Raw genomic sequence first — 19,879 nt, forward strand, 5'->3', positions numbered from 1 at the left:
ACTTTCGGGATCTCAACAAGGCGTGTCCAAAAGACGAATTTTTGGTCCCAGTGTTAGAGTTGTTAGTTGATAACTCCTCCAACTGTGATATGTTCTCATTTATGAATGGATCATCGGGGTATAATCAGATCAAGATGATGTCTGAAGATGAGAAGCATACATCGTTCAAAGCGCTTATTAGCATATTCTGATACATGGTAATGCCCCTCGGCCTGAAGAATACTGGTGATACCTAGCAGCTGGCGATGACGCTCATCTTTTACGGGTTAAGTTATAAAAAGATTGAATGTTATGTGGATGATCTTGTCCTTAAGAGCATGGACCGAAATTACCACCCCAGTGATTTGAGAACGGTGTTTAAGAGAATTAGAAAATTCGATCTGAAGATGAATCCTCTCAAATGTGCTTTCGGGGTCTCCTTAGGAAGATTTCTGGGTTACGTTGTTTGTTGTCAATGATTGAAATCGACCTCAATAAAATCAAGGCGATTATGGAGATGCTGCCGCCAAAGAAACTTTGACAACTTTGCTCATTGCAAGGATAATTGGCTTTCATTCGATGATTAATATCGAATCCGTTGGGTAGGTACTAGCCGTTCTCAAAGTTGATAGAGAATGTCAGGAGGCTTTTTACAATATCAAGAGGTACTTGTTAAACCTGCCCATTCTCGTAGCGCCATTTCTAAGAAAGCCTCTTATCCTATATGCAGCTGCATTGGAAGAGTCTCTCGGAGTACTACTAGCCTAGCATGATGAAGACGGCTAGGATAATGAACTCTACTACATTAGTTGGAGATTGATTGTAGCAGAGATACGTTGCTCCAATTGAGAAGCTGACGAGGACATCGATAAGAGGTTCAAACATGTGTATCGCCGGAAGAATCGCAGATTGACGGCCATGATTCAGAGTTTATATTTTTAAATATATTTATGCATTTTATTTTATTTGAGTATCCCTATTGTACCCCTATTATGAGTTGAGTCATGTTGTAGCCCTGAGGGTAATTTAGTCTTTGTTTCTTCTTTTATGTTGAGACTTATATATGGGTCATTGCTATTGTAATGAGGATGATGATTGATTGATAAAATTTTGTGTTTCTTCATCTTCTTCTTGTGAGAGCACTAGAGAGAAAGAGAGAGAGCTCAAGGTGAACACGTGCAAGACCCACCAGTCGTTGGAAGCGTCCTCGACTCGTTTTTTTTTTTCAATTTATCTTCTTGTTTCTTTCCCCTTTCTTCATACCACCCGCCACCTCTCTGAGCTCCCACCGCCGGCCACCCTTTCCCCCACCAAAATCAACCTGAAATTTCCCTTTTCCCAAGGCCACCATCCACTACTTCACCAAGTCGATCCCTTCCCCATTGATTCCACCACCATCTCCACCCGAGCTCAAGCCCACAGCCAGCCACTTTCTTCCCATCCCTTGAATGAGGATTTAATGTCTCATTATTACTTTCCTATAGAGCATGAAGGATTTGGGGAAATTATTTTAGATCATTTGAAATTCAAAATTTGATTTTAAATAGTTTCCTAAAATAGAAATCTATATTAGGAAAGTCTTGAATGCCATTCAATTTTAAATTTCAAATTAGATTTGATGACATTATTCTCTCCCTAAATTATAGTGGCCAATTTGGAAGTTGCTTTAATCTCTCTCCCCCAATCCCCTCTCCCTCTATATGCTGCCGGCCATGCTAGGGAGGAAGCCCAATTAATGCTAATTCAATGCATTAATTACAATTGATTTGAAGTTTAAATTTTCATAACCCCTCTCTCTCTCTCTCTTTATGTCGCCGGCCATGCATGGGATGGATTTCCATTAATGCTACTTTGTTGCATTGATTACAATTGATTTGAAATTCAAATCCCAATTAGCTTCCCTCCAAATTTACTCAGATCTGAAATTAATTTCAGATTTTGAGTAAATCTCTCTAACATCTCCTTCGAACCTAATCTCTCACAAATCTTAGCCGACTGCACCCATCGATTCCTTTACGCTCTTTCCCCCCCTAACCTCCATGGTGTATGGCCGATCCTGAGATCGACCACGGATTCATATTTGACGATCAAGGGAGGACGGACATACTCGGATCTCCGTTCTTTGACGTCACCTTCGACAACGACGAAACGGTTGAAGACCACATCGACCGTATCTTGTTCCAACCGACGTTATCAATTGAAGAACATCTTCCACAAGGACGTTGGGTCATCGTCGGTCATCCGCCACCTCCACCAACTCCGGCTACCTTCCCGTGGACAAAGACCTCCGGCACCTTCCTCGTGGTGATCTTGATTCTAGTGTGGAAAATCTTCTCTCGCTAAAGCCTAGTGTAGCCGAGTGATCGATCCCCGAGGTGAAACTCTCATTATTAAATCGTGGATTGTTGATTAAGAGCTCTTAGCATTGCTACTATCTTTGTTTATCTACGAGATTTGGTTAATCTACATGTACTCCTTCGCCTAAGCAAGTGGAAAATTAAGATTCTTTAACGAATTTGCTTGTTATTACAATAAGTTATTGATTTGGATTACATTGCCAATTACTCTTAAAATTCTTAATGAGCTCCTGTGCAATTGGTTTCACATCATATTGGTATCAAAGCATGGTTAGCATGCATTACATGTGCTAGATGCATCCTAGGAGCCTAATTTAACTTGTCCTTAGTTGTTTGCATGCATAATATCATCTGGATAATTTTATTTTCTGTTTTCCATTTGCTATCCAGAAAATTCTGCATTAGTTTCTTCATTTTACATAAGCATATCTCATTGTTTAAGTGCTGCCATCCTCACCGTAACATCCTTAATTGTCTATGTCACTTAGACAATTTACTCAACCTGCTGTCCGCTAATTTTCTGCACCTAGTAGTAGCCTTTGGGTGAGTTTTAGGTAGTGTTCACTTGCTGTCCACACTCTAGAATCCATCCAAATCACTTAGATAACTTAGTCCATAATAGTTTGCTGTCCTGATCATCTCGACATCATTTAGAAGTGTAAAGACATTTTATCCTAGTGTCTAGTTGCTGTCCTCACCTCTTTTTTCCCACCCTAGTATTCCCTAACACTTAGCCATGGATCCAGAACACATTCAAGCGACCTTAGACCTAATTGTGGGCCAACTCGGAACTGTTACACAGCAGATTAGGAACACCCAAACAGACTTAGCCGAATTTTGACGCCAAACAGGTGAGAGGCTTGACAACATTGAGAAGATAGGAAACCCAGCAATCTACACCCCCTCTAGACCCCACTTTCCTTATGGCGATGACAACCGTGCTGAATACGGACCTCCTAGAGACCACTACCGACCCAATCACCGACACAATCACGAACCAGTAGAACGTGACACACCTTGGAAAGATAACGATACCCAACTTCTTAAGAATATTAAGATAGATGCCCCGTCTTTCGATGGTACATTAGATCCCCAAGTTTTCCTCGATTGGCTGCAAAGGGATGGATAGTTATTTCTAGTGGTACAATATTTCAGAAGAGAGGAAGGTTCGATTTGCTGAGATGAAGTTGACTGGTAGAGCTAACCAGTATTGGGCTAACCTAGAACACATGCGAGAAACCCGAGGAGAGTACCCTGTGACTGATTGGGGAACAATGAAGCAAGAATTGAAACGGAAGTACCTCCCTCCGTCCTACTACCCTAGACTTTTGGATTGTTGGAATATGTTGACCCAAGGAAGCAAACCCGTAAAAGAATACATTGCGGCCTTTGATGATTTCATGATACGCTGTAACAGGGAAGAAACCACCACTCATGCACAACTTTTGTCGATGTTTAGAGCTGGACTAAGAGAAGACCTGCGGAATGAACTGTTTGCAAGAGGAGTGAACACGTTTGAAGCTGCCTGTAGTCTCGTGTTAGATCTAGAAGAATCTAGGAGTCACACCTCTAGAAACCCCGACCCTCGTCCTAACCCGTTCAAGTCTTCTTCTAGTAGAATCATGGAATCTTGATCGGGTCTATCATCATTCCATCCACCATATGCTTTAAGTGCATGGTGGTGAATTTCTAATTTTAAATGTTAAGTTTTTAAATACTTAAATGTGCTGCTATTATACGCTAGATACTATGTATTTGTGTATAGTATGTATCCATTCGATGACTAGCCTTAATCGAATGTTCTCTCTCATTACTGAGAGGGGTAATTAACTATAGGGGCTTGCGACTATGAGAAACCTGAACTCATATCATAAAGTCCTCACAAAACGAGGGCGAAATCTCTGGGTAATGTCTTGTTCAAAAACCAATTTGCCTCATAACTTAAAAGTTAAAACTCTCCATGACGGCCCAAAGAAAGAAAGGGTCTGTAGAGAGGCCGAGGCACGAATTTTTGGTGCCCACAATTATCCACTATATGCTCATACTGATCTTACTTTGGATCAATAAGCTTTGAATTATCTTGATCTAGCAAGTCTTTGTGAACACAAAATTGTGGTCTCCTTTGGATAATTGTAACAACTTCTAGCAGTACTGGACGGTTTATTGGTAGTGAATTTTGAACTTGAGCAAACTAGAGGAAATAACAAGTGTGGTGGATGCTCTTTAGGGAGGCCTAGCATATCTTCAAGTTTTAGTGCTTATGGTGGTTTTCCTCTGAACTTTCCAAGAACAAAAAGGTGAATGACTAATCTAAGATTAGGATGAAGGAATTTGATGTAGCTTGAATCAATTTACTAATTATATTCAATATAATCAAGCATCTAATAAGTTTTTCAAACTTGTTAATGTATGTATAATTGTCTTGGCTACCTTGTTTAATATTCAAGAGATATTCTAATATTTATGATAGATAGGATTTTTTTTTTGAAGGAGACTCATTATTTCTTGGAGGTTCACCCATAATAATTGTTATTGGTGATTATGTTATGATGACATTAAGCAAAATTTTTAAGCTTCATCATTGTAAAGCGAACACATCATAAATCAACCATGAAAAATATTCTTAGTTTGTAAATATACTCATGGTACAAACTTATTTATATTCTATGAAGCGCAAGCTTGGACACGTCATGGATACGATGACACATCACAATTGCAAAATGTACGACTAGACACACCATGGACACGATATTATATTTAATAAATTATTAATATAAAAATATATAATTTTAATTAATTTAGATTGAATGCATCACAAAATGAAGTATAATATCATAAAAGAAACTTTAATTTGATAAATGAAAAACAAATGTTATAATAATAAAAGAAATGCTTTATCTAGTGATAGAACACAAACAATGAGAAAATCTTAGGGTAAAGTAGAAAATGATATTAAAAAATTTAATGATGAACTTTTTAGAACACAAACAACGAGAAAACCTCACTTATGGTTGAATCCTAAATTTACTCAATCTTTGGTTCAACACAATCTTTTAGTAAAAGAGTAAAAATCTAAATATTTAATACTAAAAAATAACTCATGGGATTGGAAGTCAAAGATAAAGCAACCAACCTTGCTTATTTGAAGTAGTGCATACACGAGGCGTAGCGGCAAGTCATACATTGATGTCTAAGTTGTGCACGTGTAGGTAAGTTAATGCTTATTGAAGTTGAAGACAAGCCTCACTAAAAGTTGTTGAAGTCAAAGTATTGCATCGAAATTGAAGTCAAAGTCTTGTGCATGCAGGTAATTCGAATCCCATTGAAGTTGAAGATAATCTTCTCTCGAATCCTGTTAAAGTTGAAGTCAAGTGTCGAAGTGAGCGATGTCACAACTATAGTTGCTTGACTTGCTGGACCAAGGCACGGGATAAAAATTCTCTCTGTCTCTTGCTTTCACTATCATAGAAGGAAAAACGAATGTGATAAATTTACGCAATATAATTTTTATTTTTACTTAAATCCTATTTTTGGCCATGTTTCTGATGTAGAACGATGTATGGGGTTTTGAGTCCTATGGGTCTTGAAGAGCAATTCATGAGGTCTAAACAACAGCTTTTGACAATTGCTAAGTGGGAACAACCATCAATCTTGGTCTAGAATCCTTGTACAGAGGTTAGGGATCCTCCCAAGTGGCTGGACAACAAGTTGTATTGCTCAAAAAATCCGAACAACATCCATAAGAGGGCATTGGACAGCAGCAGGAGGGTTCTGGCAGCGGCACAGTGATTTTCCTTTGCTAGAATTTCCAGGGCAGCAGCAGTTTTGACCTTGGACAGGACCTGGACAGCAACCAAATAACAGTAGCAGAAAATTTGGACGTGTGGAAGGCTCTGGACAGTAGGTCCACAAGCTTCCAATCCTGGACAACAACTCAGTTAGGGGAAAACAAATTTTTGCTGATCCGTTGAAGGGAAGGAAGTGGAGTAGGGATCACGAGCTTTCCTTAAGACTCTCTCCTCCCCTGAATTAATTCAGAAATTGATTTAATTGGGGTGAGGGAAGGAGATGATTTGGATTTAATTCCAAGGGAGAGTCCTGAATTTTTGGAAAGAAATAAAGGTTGGGCCTTGGGAATTTCGGCCAGGAGAGAGAGAGAGGAGGGTGAGATGTCTAGGTGCAATGAATGTGGGAGAATTGGAATTAATTGAATAATCAATCTCATATTTGTGATTGATTACTAATTAAAGGGGCTTTCCAAATTTATGTGATTTTGTTTAGGAAGGTGTTAGAATTTCAAATTCATTTTGAATTTGAATTCAAATTCTTTCCTAAAATACAAGTGGCTAAATATGGAATGTATTAATGGGGAATTTTAAATCCAATCCAATTAGAGATTAATGTGGATTTGATTTGAAAACTTTCCAAAAATAGAGTTCTAAATTTGGAAAGATTTCAAAATTCAAATTTGATTGAACAATCAAGGTTTTTCCAAAGGAGGTTTGGTGGAAAAGGTAAGTAGGGAGGAAGGTTTGGAATGTTGGAGGCAAAGGGGATTGGGATATGACCGGTGGCTAGGTTAGGGCTTGATGGGAGTTGGCGGTTTGGGAGGGGAGGATGGATTGCCGAGTGGAAAGGAGGGTGGATTGGCTAGGGAAGTGAATTGGTGAGGGGAGGCCGGTAGTTGGGGTGACCCGTGGGAGGAGATGGATGAAGATGACGACTAGGAGCAATAAGAAGCGACAAAAACAAAGAAACAAATATAAAAGATACAACCGCGAGCCCGGACACATCCTGCGGCTGACGGGTACTACGTTGCCCTTCTCCAAGGGACTTCACGCCACGAGCTCAGACCCATCCTGCGGCTGGTAGAAACTCTGATTTCCTCCCATAGGAATCTCACCCAAGTCCTCTCTAAAGAACACAAGTGCAAATAAAATTTTATTTCTTAATAACTCATCATTGATCTAATACAAGAGCAAGAGCCTCTATATATAGGCTTTAAAAGAAATTAAAAGACAACTTTGCCCATTGGGCTTACATAAGACAAGACTCTTAAATATTGGTAAAAACGACAAATGCAAAACTAAATCAAAATACAATTAATAAACAAAAAAAATGAGTGATCTAAGCTGTCGATTTACGTCTCTTCCTTTGATTAACGCCCACCGTCGGATGTCCGCATCAGTTTCCCTCTTTGTACATGTCATGGTGTCTTGCCCTATGTTTAATGCATAATCATTTCCAAAGTGAATTTTACTTATAAATGTTGTGGACATAGTTTTGGACCTATTAAACACATGTCGGGGCATGTTGGATCCGTACATATGTCCGACATGAACACGAAGGACATTTAGAAGTGTCAGTGCTTTATAGTTTATAGCATGAAGACCATTGAAGGTAGGCACCTCAATCCTTTGTGATCTTTTGATATCTGCCTTTGTTTTCATGCCCGCTACTCGAGAGGTCTATTTATATATATTTTTTTCACTTTTAATAGATAGAAAGCTTTCTTAAGGAGGCTCGTCCATCTGGCTATTTCATTGGTGAGTGTGTTATAGTAATATTTGGCAAAGTTTTTAAGCTTCATCTTCCTAAAGCTATCACATCATAAATTAGGCATGGAAACATTTTATTTTAGAAAGCTGATTCGACCAAGGAGATTATTTATATCTTGAAAGTAAGGTATCCATGCTAATCCTTTTAGAATGACTATTTTTTTCTGCAGCAAGATGACTGAACTATGGTGGGTTGGCCTATGTGGGGCTACTCATAGACTATTCATCTTGAATGCCAACATCATGATCATCATGGTGAATACTATGCTTTCATTTAGATGGCTACGATAAGCACTATGATTGTGATTTGGAGACTAGAAAAAGATAATGTGGAACATGATCCATGTTGACCTATACACTAAAAGCGCAAAAAAGGGGAAATAAGCGACTTAAGTGATGGTCGACATGCGCGACGCGTCACTTAAGTGATCAAACGGACTGTAATCATCAAACAAACTACACTGTTGCGATCAGAGCGTCGAATTTGACCTAGAGGTAGCCCCTCGTGATCAATTCAGATGAATGCTATCAAAATCGGCGACCAATACCCAAAATTAACGTGTGAGCCTGGCCAAATGATGCCTGATCGTGAAACAGATTTCGCCGTTCCATTTAGAATATCGACAATACACAAAATTGACTATAATTTTGCTTAACAAAATTCACATGGGAAAATCGATAAGAAATCTGAAGTGGTGTCATGCTAAACAAGGCATTTATGCTATTTTAATGTTACTTTTTCCTAGTTCTGCCATTTTAAAATAGTGATAATAATAATAATAATAATAATTACATTAAAATAAAAAAAAGTATGCTCGTACCTGCTCTGTTCGGCACCAATGCCGACACCACTCAAATCATATAATCTCTGCTCAAATCCTGCGATCAAATGATCAGAACGATGCCTGCCCCTTCGTTAAAAGGATGATGAAGTAGAACTTCATGTTTTTTCTTCGATTTCAAGAACACTTAGTCATTCAAAACACCTACTTCGATCCCTTCCCACAACCCTCAATCTAACTTCAATCGAGCCACATGCCATCTCCAATCAAAGTTTTCGTTCGATCCTCATGTCGAAGCCGCCCGTCAACCCGAAACGCATCAAACCTCTCGATCTCGTATCCAACGCCAAAACCGACCGATCTCCAGGACAACCACTCCCGTTAGCAAGCACTTCCAATCCACCCTCTCCCGTCTTTCCTCTAAGCCAAACTCATGGCCCTCTTCCTTATTCGAAGCCTTCACCTGCACTGGTAGCTAAGGTCGACCGACCTCGACCCAGTTATATCTGAACCTACGCCTCTGCTTTCGCCGAACACCTCACGTAGAATCATAGTTTAAAATTGCGCAATGAGAGGCGCGCCTCTGCGCAATTTGGACCAAAAACGGCTTGAGGCCTACCAATTTTGGCCTTTGCTGAGGCGTACGCCTCAAGCTGAGTGAGACGCGCCTCAATTGCGCTATTGTGCAATTTTGCTTGAGGCGTGCACCTCATAGAGAGGGTCCCACTCACTTAAATATGAAAATAACCTCCCTTATACCGGTCCATACAAATCGCAAGCATCCCGAACCCGATCCCGCAAGCTGCCGTTCCCGATCCTGCAAGCTCCCGAAGCCGGATCTCCCGCATGTCTCCGGCACCTCTCCCGCCGGCGCCGCCGCTCGTCGGTGAGCCCTTATTTCCGGCCGCCCCTCTACATCCTTTCTTGATTAGTTCTTAGAGTTTTTTTAAAGTTTAGGGTATAAATATGATGAAGATATGACATTCAAAGATACAATTGGAGAAGAAGATTCCCTTGAAGAACCATTTAGTGATGGGATATGATTAGATTTTATATGTTCTTTTTTAATTGTACTTTGGGAGTTTTGATAGACTAATATTTTGTGGTTTTGTACTTTGAGTCATGATTTTATTGCATCTATTGTCTTTCTACTAATTTCACTTGTCATTTATATGTTTTTATTATATGATAGAAACTTGCTATTATTTAACTGTTAAAACCCTTAAATTCTCATTTACGCAATTGTTCGTTCGTGAGACTTACGCCTCACACCGCCTCGCCTCACGGACAAAAAACGCCTCGAGGCTTACGCCTCGCCTCACGGACAAAAAACGCCTCTAGGCTTATTTACGCAATTTTAAACCTTGCGTAGAATCCAACCCAACTGATTGAGCAAACCCGTGCTCGACTCCTGCGACGCCACCGCTCAATCCGGCCTCGTGCTTTACTTGATCCGCCTCCAACACTAGCCTCTTGATCTCACCTTCTTCAATCCAACATCAATTGACCAACCATCTAAGGCCGAACCCAGCAAATCCGACGCTTGTTGAACTGCACGACTACGACTCGAACCCTCAGCTGCCTGATTACTCTACCAATCGATCTCCCCCAAGGCAGATTTCTCGAATCCGAGTCGACCCCGCCCTTGGATGTTCGATCTGCTCTACATGAGCCCCCAATCAAACAACCCGCCTCCCTCTTCCTCTATCCTTCCAACCTACAACTGCTCCTTCACATCAAATAACTCCACCTCCAATAACACTTTCCCTCTTTCATATTAAGCTAAATCTGATCTAATAACAGTCCACTCCCAAAGCACAATAATCCTCACTATACCTTTCCTCCACACCAAACAGAACCAATAATCCTCACTATACCTTTCCTCCACACCAAACAGAAAACATCACTGCCTCTTTAAACGTGGAATATTTACTCTTTTCCTCTCCCCAATCCTCCCAATATCATTAATATCATTATTAATATTATTGTTATAGTTAAAAAAAAAAAGAGAAAAAGAAAGAAAAAAGAAGAGAAAAATTTCAGTGTCTCGATCATTGTGCATTTTTGTCATCGCTGTCGTCTCTTCAATACCGCCATCATCACCTCTCACTCGTCACCTCTCACGGAAGGTATAATGTTCTTTCTTAACTCAAAAAAATCTCAAAACTCTGCTCAGGGCGCTCGCGGTGCATTGGAAAATCACATATACACATTTTTTTTAGTGTGGTGGGAAGAAACCCTCTGCGAAGCTTGTGGCGAGGCGGATAGGTCATATACACACTTTTCTTAGCGTGGAGGAGACACTCCTAAGTACTCGTGTATGTGCAGTCATGTTTGCGGGGAAAATACTTTGCATTTCAAACATGTATCTTAAAGACTCATATATGCTTTTCTTAGCGTGGTGGGATTAAAAAAAAAACTACGACCACGATGTCGCCCGATAACTTCCACACGATTTTTTCAGCGTGGTGGCCCAACTCCCCAAAATTCCTCTAAACAGGGGAGACATGGGGCGGCTATAGAATTTTCCAGTGAAACATAGGAATTGATTTATGTAGAATCACAGGGGACAACACTTGAACAACAGAACTTGTGAATTAATACGTCGGAAACCGAACATTAAATCGATAAATGCGTGATCAAGCTGGAAATACAAATAATGAACGATAATCCTATTTATTTAATTGAACATCAATGAGTAAATAAAGGGCAATGATGAGCAAATTCTCAGTGTATATGATAGCTTGCCCATAAATGATGAAATGAAAGTAACATGTCATATTCAATTAGCTAAACTACAGGTGAGGACCAATAACTTGCATTGAGTATGAACTCGTTTTGGCAGAGAATTTGTAATTAATAGGATAATTCACCTATGGGCATGAGCATGGACTTATAATGCACACAACACTCCATCTACAAGCAACATCAGCAGAGTTTAGTGAATGCAAACACCTGCGATACTAGAAGACTCGTGATGTACACAATGTTTCATCCACAAGCAACAGTAGATAAATCATCATTTACACCACAACCTGCCCACAATCAATGCTAGTTAACTTGCGGATGAACACATTCAATCACAAACAATAGAACTAGTAGTCACCTTACAAACACATCCAAGAAGACTAAAATGAATACAATAGTATATTCATGGGAGACATGTAACAAATGCAACAACCTCCTAGTGTCCAGGATTAATTTACAAGTGAGCACACATATTCTCCTGCAAATAATAATGCTCCCTACAAACACCAACAAGTAGCAATGATAGATGTGCTACAAGTGTGGTAGATCTCCTATGAATATGGAAGCACACTCATTTTATCGGAGCTGAAAGTGTCGTTGATCAAGCACAACTAAGCCTTCAATTGATAATTTTAGAGATTATGATAGTTACAGTTGGGATAAAGAAGGGCAGCTCGATATAAAAAGGAAGGTCCTAACTATGGCACTAAACATGCAAGATCGAATGATTCGATAGGGTCAAAGAATGATCAGTTGAAAATGTCTTGGTGGGAGAACGACCAAAGGTGATTTGGATGGAAGTATCATTGAGACTCATATTCTGTCATTCCTTCAGAAATATCGAGGCCTCTGAAAAAATGCAGTATTATTTGAATGGAGAACAAATATCTGAAGATTAAGCTTCACAACCTAATATCCTACTCTTGCATCATATATACGTAGGATGGGCTTCTCAAGTATGTTATCCTGGTAAGGAAGTTGTGAATACGAGGGCTGAACTTTCTTGTTCCTCCAAGATTAAATATTGCAACTGCGGGTTGAAGGGAGTCGCTCTTGCTTGTTATGCCAAGGGTTGTAGAAGAAGCTTCTAAGTTCCATTTATATATCAAATATCAGAATGTCATTGGGATATTGAAAATTATCTTGTGCTTTGTCCTGCTCATGCTTCAAGGAGACCATCTTGTGATGAACCAAAGACATGGAAGTCTAATAGTACATCAATCAAGCCTTTAATTTCATCAGATTATGATACCTCATTGTTGAACCTACAGAGGATTGCAATCTCTCAAAATTTGATAGGGTATTACAAGAGAAGCTGCAGACGACTGAAGCATTAGCTTTGGAAGCAGAAATTGTTGTACACCATACATTATTCCTTAATGTTATTGCCGTCAATGATCTTCAAATGTTGTATGAAAAATCATGACAGAATTCTATACACCACCGGATCCGCAACATTCATAAAGAGAACATAAGACATTTACAAGCTCATAAATAGAAATTGTGCATTTTCCAAACGATCACTACTTGTACAACTAGTTATATTCAAATATTGCAAAAACACACCCTCATGCATTAAAGTGCGCATTGACACATTCATAATATGTATATGGATTTTGCAAAGCTCTGAAAGACATGTAAAATATGCACATTGCAATACACAGGGGTACACTATGCAAGTGCATCATTCAATATGCAAAGCCACATTGTGGTGGCACATTGTATTAACATGCAAAATACGTCGTGCATATACATGTTGCAACATAGGAAATGCATTACACAAGCACGCTATCCAACATGCAAAATATGCTGCGAAGCAGTATGCTAACATGCAAACACATCAGACACTAAAGGAAAGCACTGAATTGTCATGCTAATGCATTGTGCAAGCAACACTAACATGCAAAAACATCAGGCACTACATGCAAACACTGAATCATCATGCTAATGTATTGTGTAAGCCAAAAAATGATGCATTAATATATTATACATACATATCATACGCTATACCCCACCACTTGATATGCAACATTTGTACAAGCAGACATAAGACCTCTACAGGCTTCTAAATAGAATATTACGCACACTCAAATGATAATTATTTGCACAGTCGATTAGTATCAAAGACCTTAAAATGCCCTCCTACATGTATTTGCAATAAACAGAGGGTTTCATTCAAGCATGTCATTCAGTATTGCATTTAATGCAAAAATATCACACATCAACCGATTAGTATCGAAGACTTTAAAATGCCCTCTCACATGCATTTGCAATAAGCAAAGGGTTTCATTCAAGCACCTTATTCATCATTGCATTTATATGCAAAAATATTACACTACACAACTAAACAGTGTGCAAATGCAAAATGCATCATACATGCATACATGCAAATATGTTGTATACACCTATTGCATTGCATACATATAACCGCTACACAAATACGTTATGTGAAATGTAGGTAAAATCATATAATCGCATGGGCCCCAACTAAGGTGATGTATGCATACACGTGACGTCTGAGGATGCTGTGCGGGTCAAGAAATGAACTTAAGTTCGAGCTCGATCCATTTATGTGAATAGATAGGAGACGAAGCGGTTCAAACCGTTAAACAAATGTACGGTCATGACGTCGACCGGGATATTTATTTTATACGTTCATATTAGGCCTTCAAGGTCCATTGTAAGAAAAATTCACTAATAAAGACATAAAGCCGATGACGAACTCGATCCTTTGTTAGCAAGTAAATGGAGTCGACACGGTTCAATATATAAAATGAAATTGTCCGTAAACATCCTGATGATAGCCGTGTTGACAATAATTCTCAACTGGATGAGACCCCAAACATTCAAAATACCTTCAAATTCTCATGAAATACATTCAATAATACAAATATTTAAAATCAAAATAAAATACCAAAATACTTAAAGTAAAAATATCCATCCTCCCTTCACAGTAGTTTGCTGAGGTGAATAAATATGAAAATCACTTCAGCTCACAAAGAGTGAATATCTGGTCGAGAATATCACTATGATTCATTATAAAACCGCCTCTTGCCAGTAAGGACGTGACATGTGTCATTTAACTAGTGATTTCGTTGCCAAGTAGCACCACAAGTAAATAGTTATGACCGGGACCCTTTGACTGGTGGGTTTGCTGCCACACCACTAAATTGCGGTCATAGTCAGAGCCCGTATGTTCCCCAACTATGCTAAATGTTTGAGTAATGAATCAATAGGATATGACCGATAGGGCACAAAGCTCTCTGTTAGCTAAGGTTGCTTAAAATTTGTCCCCTTAAATTACTCTTAGAAAAAGCAACCAATGGTTGCCAACATGGATCTTTCTATTAGGTTGGGTTAACTACCTCCTCTGACTAAGTAGGCCAATGATCATGATGGCCCGAGACAACGTAAATATGGGATCTTGAACGGGTCTATTATAATTCCCATTCACTATCCGCTTTAAGTGCAAAGTGTTGAGTTTCTAATACTAAATATTAAATTTCCACATACCAAATCATGCTGTTACTCTATGCTAGATACTATGTATCTATTTGACGACTAGCCTTAATCGAAAATTCTCTCTAAGTATGGAGAGGGGTAATTAACTATAGGGGTTTGCACTTATAGGAAACTTGAACTCAGATCATAAAGTCATCGCAAAATGAGGACGAAATCTCTGGGTAATGTCTTATTCAAAACCCAATTTGCCTTTTAAAATTTTACCCCAAATCTTAAATGTTAAAATTCTCCTTGACGACCCAAAGAAAAGAGAAAGGGGTTGCGGAGAAGCCGGGGTGCAAATTTTCGGAGCCCACAATCCACATGAAGTGTGGTGGCATTTGTAGACTTAGTTGATCGATGCAAGCATATGATAACAAGTACTCTTATAAATCCTCTTTGGATTCTTTTAGATTTCTAGGATCAGCCCTTGGGTGGTCTGTGTTAATATGATGATGCAAATTGTATGCATGATTTATTGGAAGAGGTTATCTAGAAGGTGTAAACAACGTTGGAAACTTATTCCCCAAAAATCCTAATATTAAATTGTGATGCAATCGTATGTCATGGTAATATCAGTGCAAACAACTTTCTCTCATATAAATTACATTGGTTTTATAGGTTAATGCTAAGAAATTGGCTTAGGTTGAGATTTCTGAAAATTCACTAAAATTGGTGTTCATGCACTAGGCAGTTAATATTTGCTAAAGATATAAATTGACTTCCAGCACTCAACGTAGATTGTTGAACAATCCGTAAAACACATTACACTTTATAAGAATGTGACCTCCAAAAGTTAATTTTCTGTCGTTTGGCACAATTGGTAGGCGCTTTTGGTTAGCAGGAGTGTTATGTCTTTGTTTTAAGATAGGTGTAATTCTCAGTTTTGGAAGAGATACTTGTGGTTTTAAGATGGGTTCAAGCAGTTTAAAGTTTATTAGGAAATTTGTGTTCAGATAGGATGGGGTTTCTTTGGATAGTTATTTTAGGGAAGGAGTTAGGAGTAGAGGTTAAAAATTGGTAAAAGGTTGTTGTAATGCTTACTAAATTAAGTGGAGTTTTAAGGAATGCTTTATAATCAAGTTTGTCTAGGACATAGGGTTTTTGTGAGCTTTGTAGCAGGTTAGTGAAACATGACGATGGAGGGTGGTTGGAGGGTATATTCTTGGTGAAGATAGGTGTACTTCTCTCATAATCTAGTCCCCCTCTCAAGCACTCTTTTCTCCACTCTTCCACTCACTTTATCAACTTCACAACGTTTTTTTTTTTATTTTTTTTATCAACTTCATAATGTTATTTCATCTATTAAACCCTCAAATGGGATGGATAAAAGAGGGAAAAAAATCTGAAAAAGCCTTGTTGAAAACTTGTCATGACACACAAGGAACAAGGGGGTTTTCTACTTCATCCTCTCCCCCCTCATTTCGCTCTCTTATATTCATCTCTCATAATCAAGTTCGTCTACTAGTCACACTTTTTCTACTCTTCCACTCACATCTCCATCCTTGCAATATGTTGAAAAAGAGGAGGAAAAAAAAAAATGCAACAAAGCCTTGCCAAGGCTCATAAGGTAAGGGTGCTCCCTACTGAAACCTCATATCTATGTTTTCGTTCTTGTCATTGCCTTGCCTCAAGCATCTCATGTGCCATCCATGCATGCCTTTTGTGGAGTCATGTGGTGGTTCCCCTCATTTTTAATTTTGCTAACATCTACAAATGATTTTAACAAAAATGTGCGTCTTATTTGTGGGTGGGGAGCATGTTTTAATTTAGGTGCTTCGAACACCACTCCACATACTTTTCTTGGCATGTTGAAACGCTTATGTTTTGTTATGATGCTGAGTGCACTTGCCCATACATGCATTTCTTGATGTGTTGGGCTGGCTTTGTACACTTCTTGCTAACCTCTTCGCTAGGGTGATTCAGAAGTATTGCTTAATATTTTTATGAAATTTGGGGTTGGACAAATTTGTGTAATGGGTGAGTTGTGTTAAGTGTTGCCAAGATGCATGCTTGTCGACATGGATATGTTGAAAAGTGAACAAATTATCAAACAAAACACCAAAAATGCATGTGAATAAAAAAAAATCGGAACAAAATAAACATAATGAAAACTAGGTTATGCGAACTTGTTTTTAGTTATCACTGCCGTCGACAAGTAGTTGAATAGGATTGAGCACAGGCAATGTTAGGTTGGGTGAGGCTCCCTTTGACTCCTCCCTCCAAACACAAAATTGAAGTTTGGACGTTAAAAAATGAATCCAAAATCTCCTAATGTGTAGCGCTGTATGCTCACTGATTTGGACTGAGATTTTCAGAATGAGGCACATTCTTTTTTCTGAAATAATCAAAATATACAAAGGAGATGGAGAAGAGATCCTAGAAAGTACAAAATAATGCATGCATATCAAAAGATGATAAAGAAAAATCCTATAAAAAATGAAAAAAATATGAGAAGTAACAAAAAAAAAGAAAGAAAATACGAACTAGTTTGGAAAATTTTAAATAAACTCTAAAAATGATATTTAATGCCGGAAACTTTCCTAAGTCAATTTAGTAATGCAATCCTGATGATCTTTAATGTCAAGGATAAATAAGGTAGACACCAAAATTCTAGAAAATATACAAAATTGGTTATGCATACGAAGTTTAAGTTTAACGAAGGATCTGCTCGCTCGGACTTTATCCTTGCTCTATTAAAGGCTGAGTTGACTTGGCATGTCAGTTCACAACTACATTATATACAACCTTCTCGGATCTAGTCTAATCGATTTTTTCATCAAAAGTCCCATACTATTCTAGCTGGGCACTTGATAGAGCAATGCAAGTTTAGCTCATAGGTGGTCTTCAGTCATTCAATTGGCATCAATGGCCACCAATACTAAGAAAAATCCTAATGATAACTGATATCATGGATGATCCAGTGTAATTCTTTTCTACCTCAATTTTTTTGCTATATACTTATCTTTCTTAAAGCATTAGACAAATATGGGCCTCATACTTCTATTCTATATTCTGACTAATAATATTAGCTTTTGAAACAAATCTCCCAATCAACTAAAGTGTAAATCCTGCTCTAACTGTTTTATGTGAATCAAAAGTCAAACGTTTTCCTTATTAACATGTGACGAAATTTGGAAGCAAGGTGGTGACCTAAAATGAATGTGATTTCTATGGACAATTATGAAAATTCGTCAACATATAGCCCATATTAAAAGGACAAATACTCAAACAACTCCATCTATAAGAAGAACGCGTTCAAACTTAAAAATGCTCTATTAGGCTCCCTTTCATTGTTGAAGGTAAGTGATCATTATAGGCTATTACAGGAGGGTATCTACATTCCCAACGTTGAATGAGCTATAACAGGAGGGGTTCTGCATTCCCAACGTTGAGCTCTATATATGCCAAGCCCCCCCTCTCTCTATCTACACATAGAGAGAGAGAGAGAGACCAATTGACACTCAGAGCAACCATCCTTTCGCCCTTTTCCTTAAGATTTGCATGAGTGATAAATTCAAAGTTCAACAAAAGACAGAAGACCCAATGACATGGGTGTGTCCAAGCAATCACATTGAGGAAATTTATATTAGCAAGGACATGACAAGTATTGACGGGCTTAATTATCATGCTTAAAGCATGTCATTGAGCTATGGTAATTGGACGAAGGGCATGTTATTGAATGTCTTGAATCGATGCTTCCCCAATGGTTAAACTTAGGATATGTGACTTGTATGATGCACTTAATAGGGTATAAGGATCTCTTTTAGTTGAGTTTTACCATAAAATTGGTCTCTTAGACTAGTTTTCCACCCTTTGATGAAACAATGCATGGTTATTGACGAAGATCCTCTGATATTGGCTAATCCCAATTGTTTAACTAAATATATTAAGCTCTATGATTTTCTCAATATTATAAACCTATGAGAACTCTTTGAGCCTTACGAGCAAATGTCTATTTCCAGACCATTGCAGTAGCTTGGATCATGCGGAAGTCATGATGGTTAATCTTCACATTGCTTGAAGATACGGGTGTCAATTTCGGGTCACAAGTCGGGTCGGGTCAAATCCGGAATTGACCCGTCACTATTCGGGTCAACCTGAATCTGACCCGGTTTTTGAAACGGGTCAACCTGAATCTGACCCGGTTTTTGAAACGGGTCAATTTGCTAAACCCAAACCCGATCCGTTTCGGGTCCGGGTTGACACTAACCTAGAATTTTCGGGTCGTGTCAAATATTGACACCCCTACTTGAAGATTAGCTTTTATAAAATAATTATGTACCTAGTGAGAGAGATAATTAATCAGGGGAGCTTGGTTCTATGAAATATGTAGTAAGTGCATTATCTCAATTGAATCATCCTCTAAGAAGTATTCCTTTTTCAGGCACCTCCCTCGCTTTTGTGTGTGAACTGTGAAGAAGAGAAGTATCATTAATTTTGGAATGTCTCCTTATTTTACTTGATTTTCCACAGGAAGCCGAGAAGCATCTATCTGAAATGGTGGTAGCAAGCTCGCTTATAGCCAAGATAGACAGGCCAATGGGAATTGTATCTTTTCAGACAGCCAAAGACAGCAATGAAGTTCTAAATTCATGGGCTTTGAACCTGGAGAAATTACTCGACCTTGTGGAGAAGAGCTGCCACCAAATCCATAAAGAAACCATGGTTCACAAAGCTGTTCTCAAGGCTTGACACCCTGAATTTTAATTTCAAGCTTTCCATAACTTAAAAAAGAAATATTCTATATTTTTATAGTTGGCCGTATCCCTCAGATTTTCTTTCTTTTTGGTATTTAAGCACGGCTTGATTTTTGGTGGTTTATTTTTAATTCTGTTCATGCAAATTTACTTCATGCTGTTAAGGATGCCTTTCACTACAAACACCCTTCTTCTAATTATTGTATTTGTTACAATTATTTAAGATAAGGCCTTATGAATTCTAACCTGTAGCA

General features: G+C 38.5%; 1 protein-coding gene across 2 annotated transcripts in view; it reads left to right on the top strand.

Annotated features, from left to right (window-relative positions):
- The window catches only part of LOC110115682 (26S proteasome non-ATPase regulatory subunit 12 homolog A), a 44,837-nt gene extending 24,958 nt beyond the window's left edge, over positions 1-19,879 (top strand). Inside the window, exon 11 of one of the 2 annotated variants that reach the window (XM_028698006.1) lies at positions 5,644-5,760. In XM_028698006.1, coding sequence (XP_028553839.1) covers positions 5,644-5,745 — 102 coding nt within the window. In that variant the 3' untranslated portion in view covers positions 5,746-5,760. Of the gene's footprint in view, positions 1-5,643; positions 5,761-19,401 lie in introns of those variants that run through there. The other variant, XM_020849021.2, reaches the window with a different exon arrangement.

The sequence above is a fragment of the Dendrobium catenatum genome, unplaced genomic scaffold (assembly GCF_001605985.2).
Source record: "Dendrobium catenatum unplaced genomic scaffold, ASM160598v2 fragScaff_scaffold_1028, whole genome shotgun sequence".
Lineage (NCBI taxonomy): Eukaryota > Viridiplantae > Streptophyta > Magnoliopsida > Asparagales > Orchidaceae > Dendrobium > Dendrobium catenatum.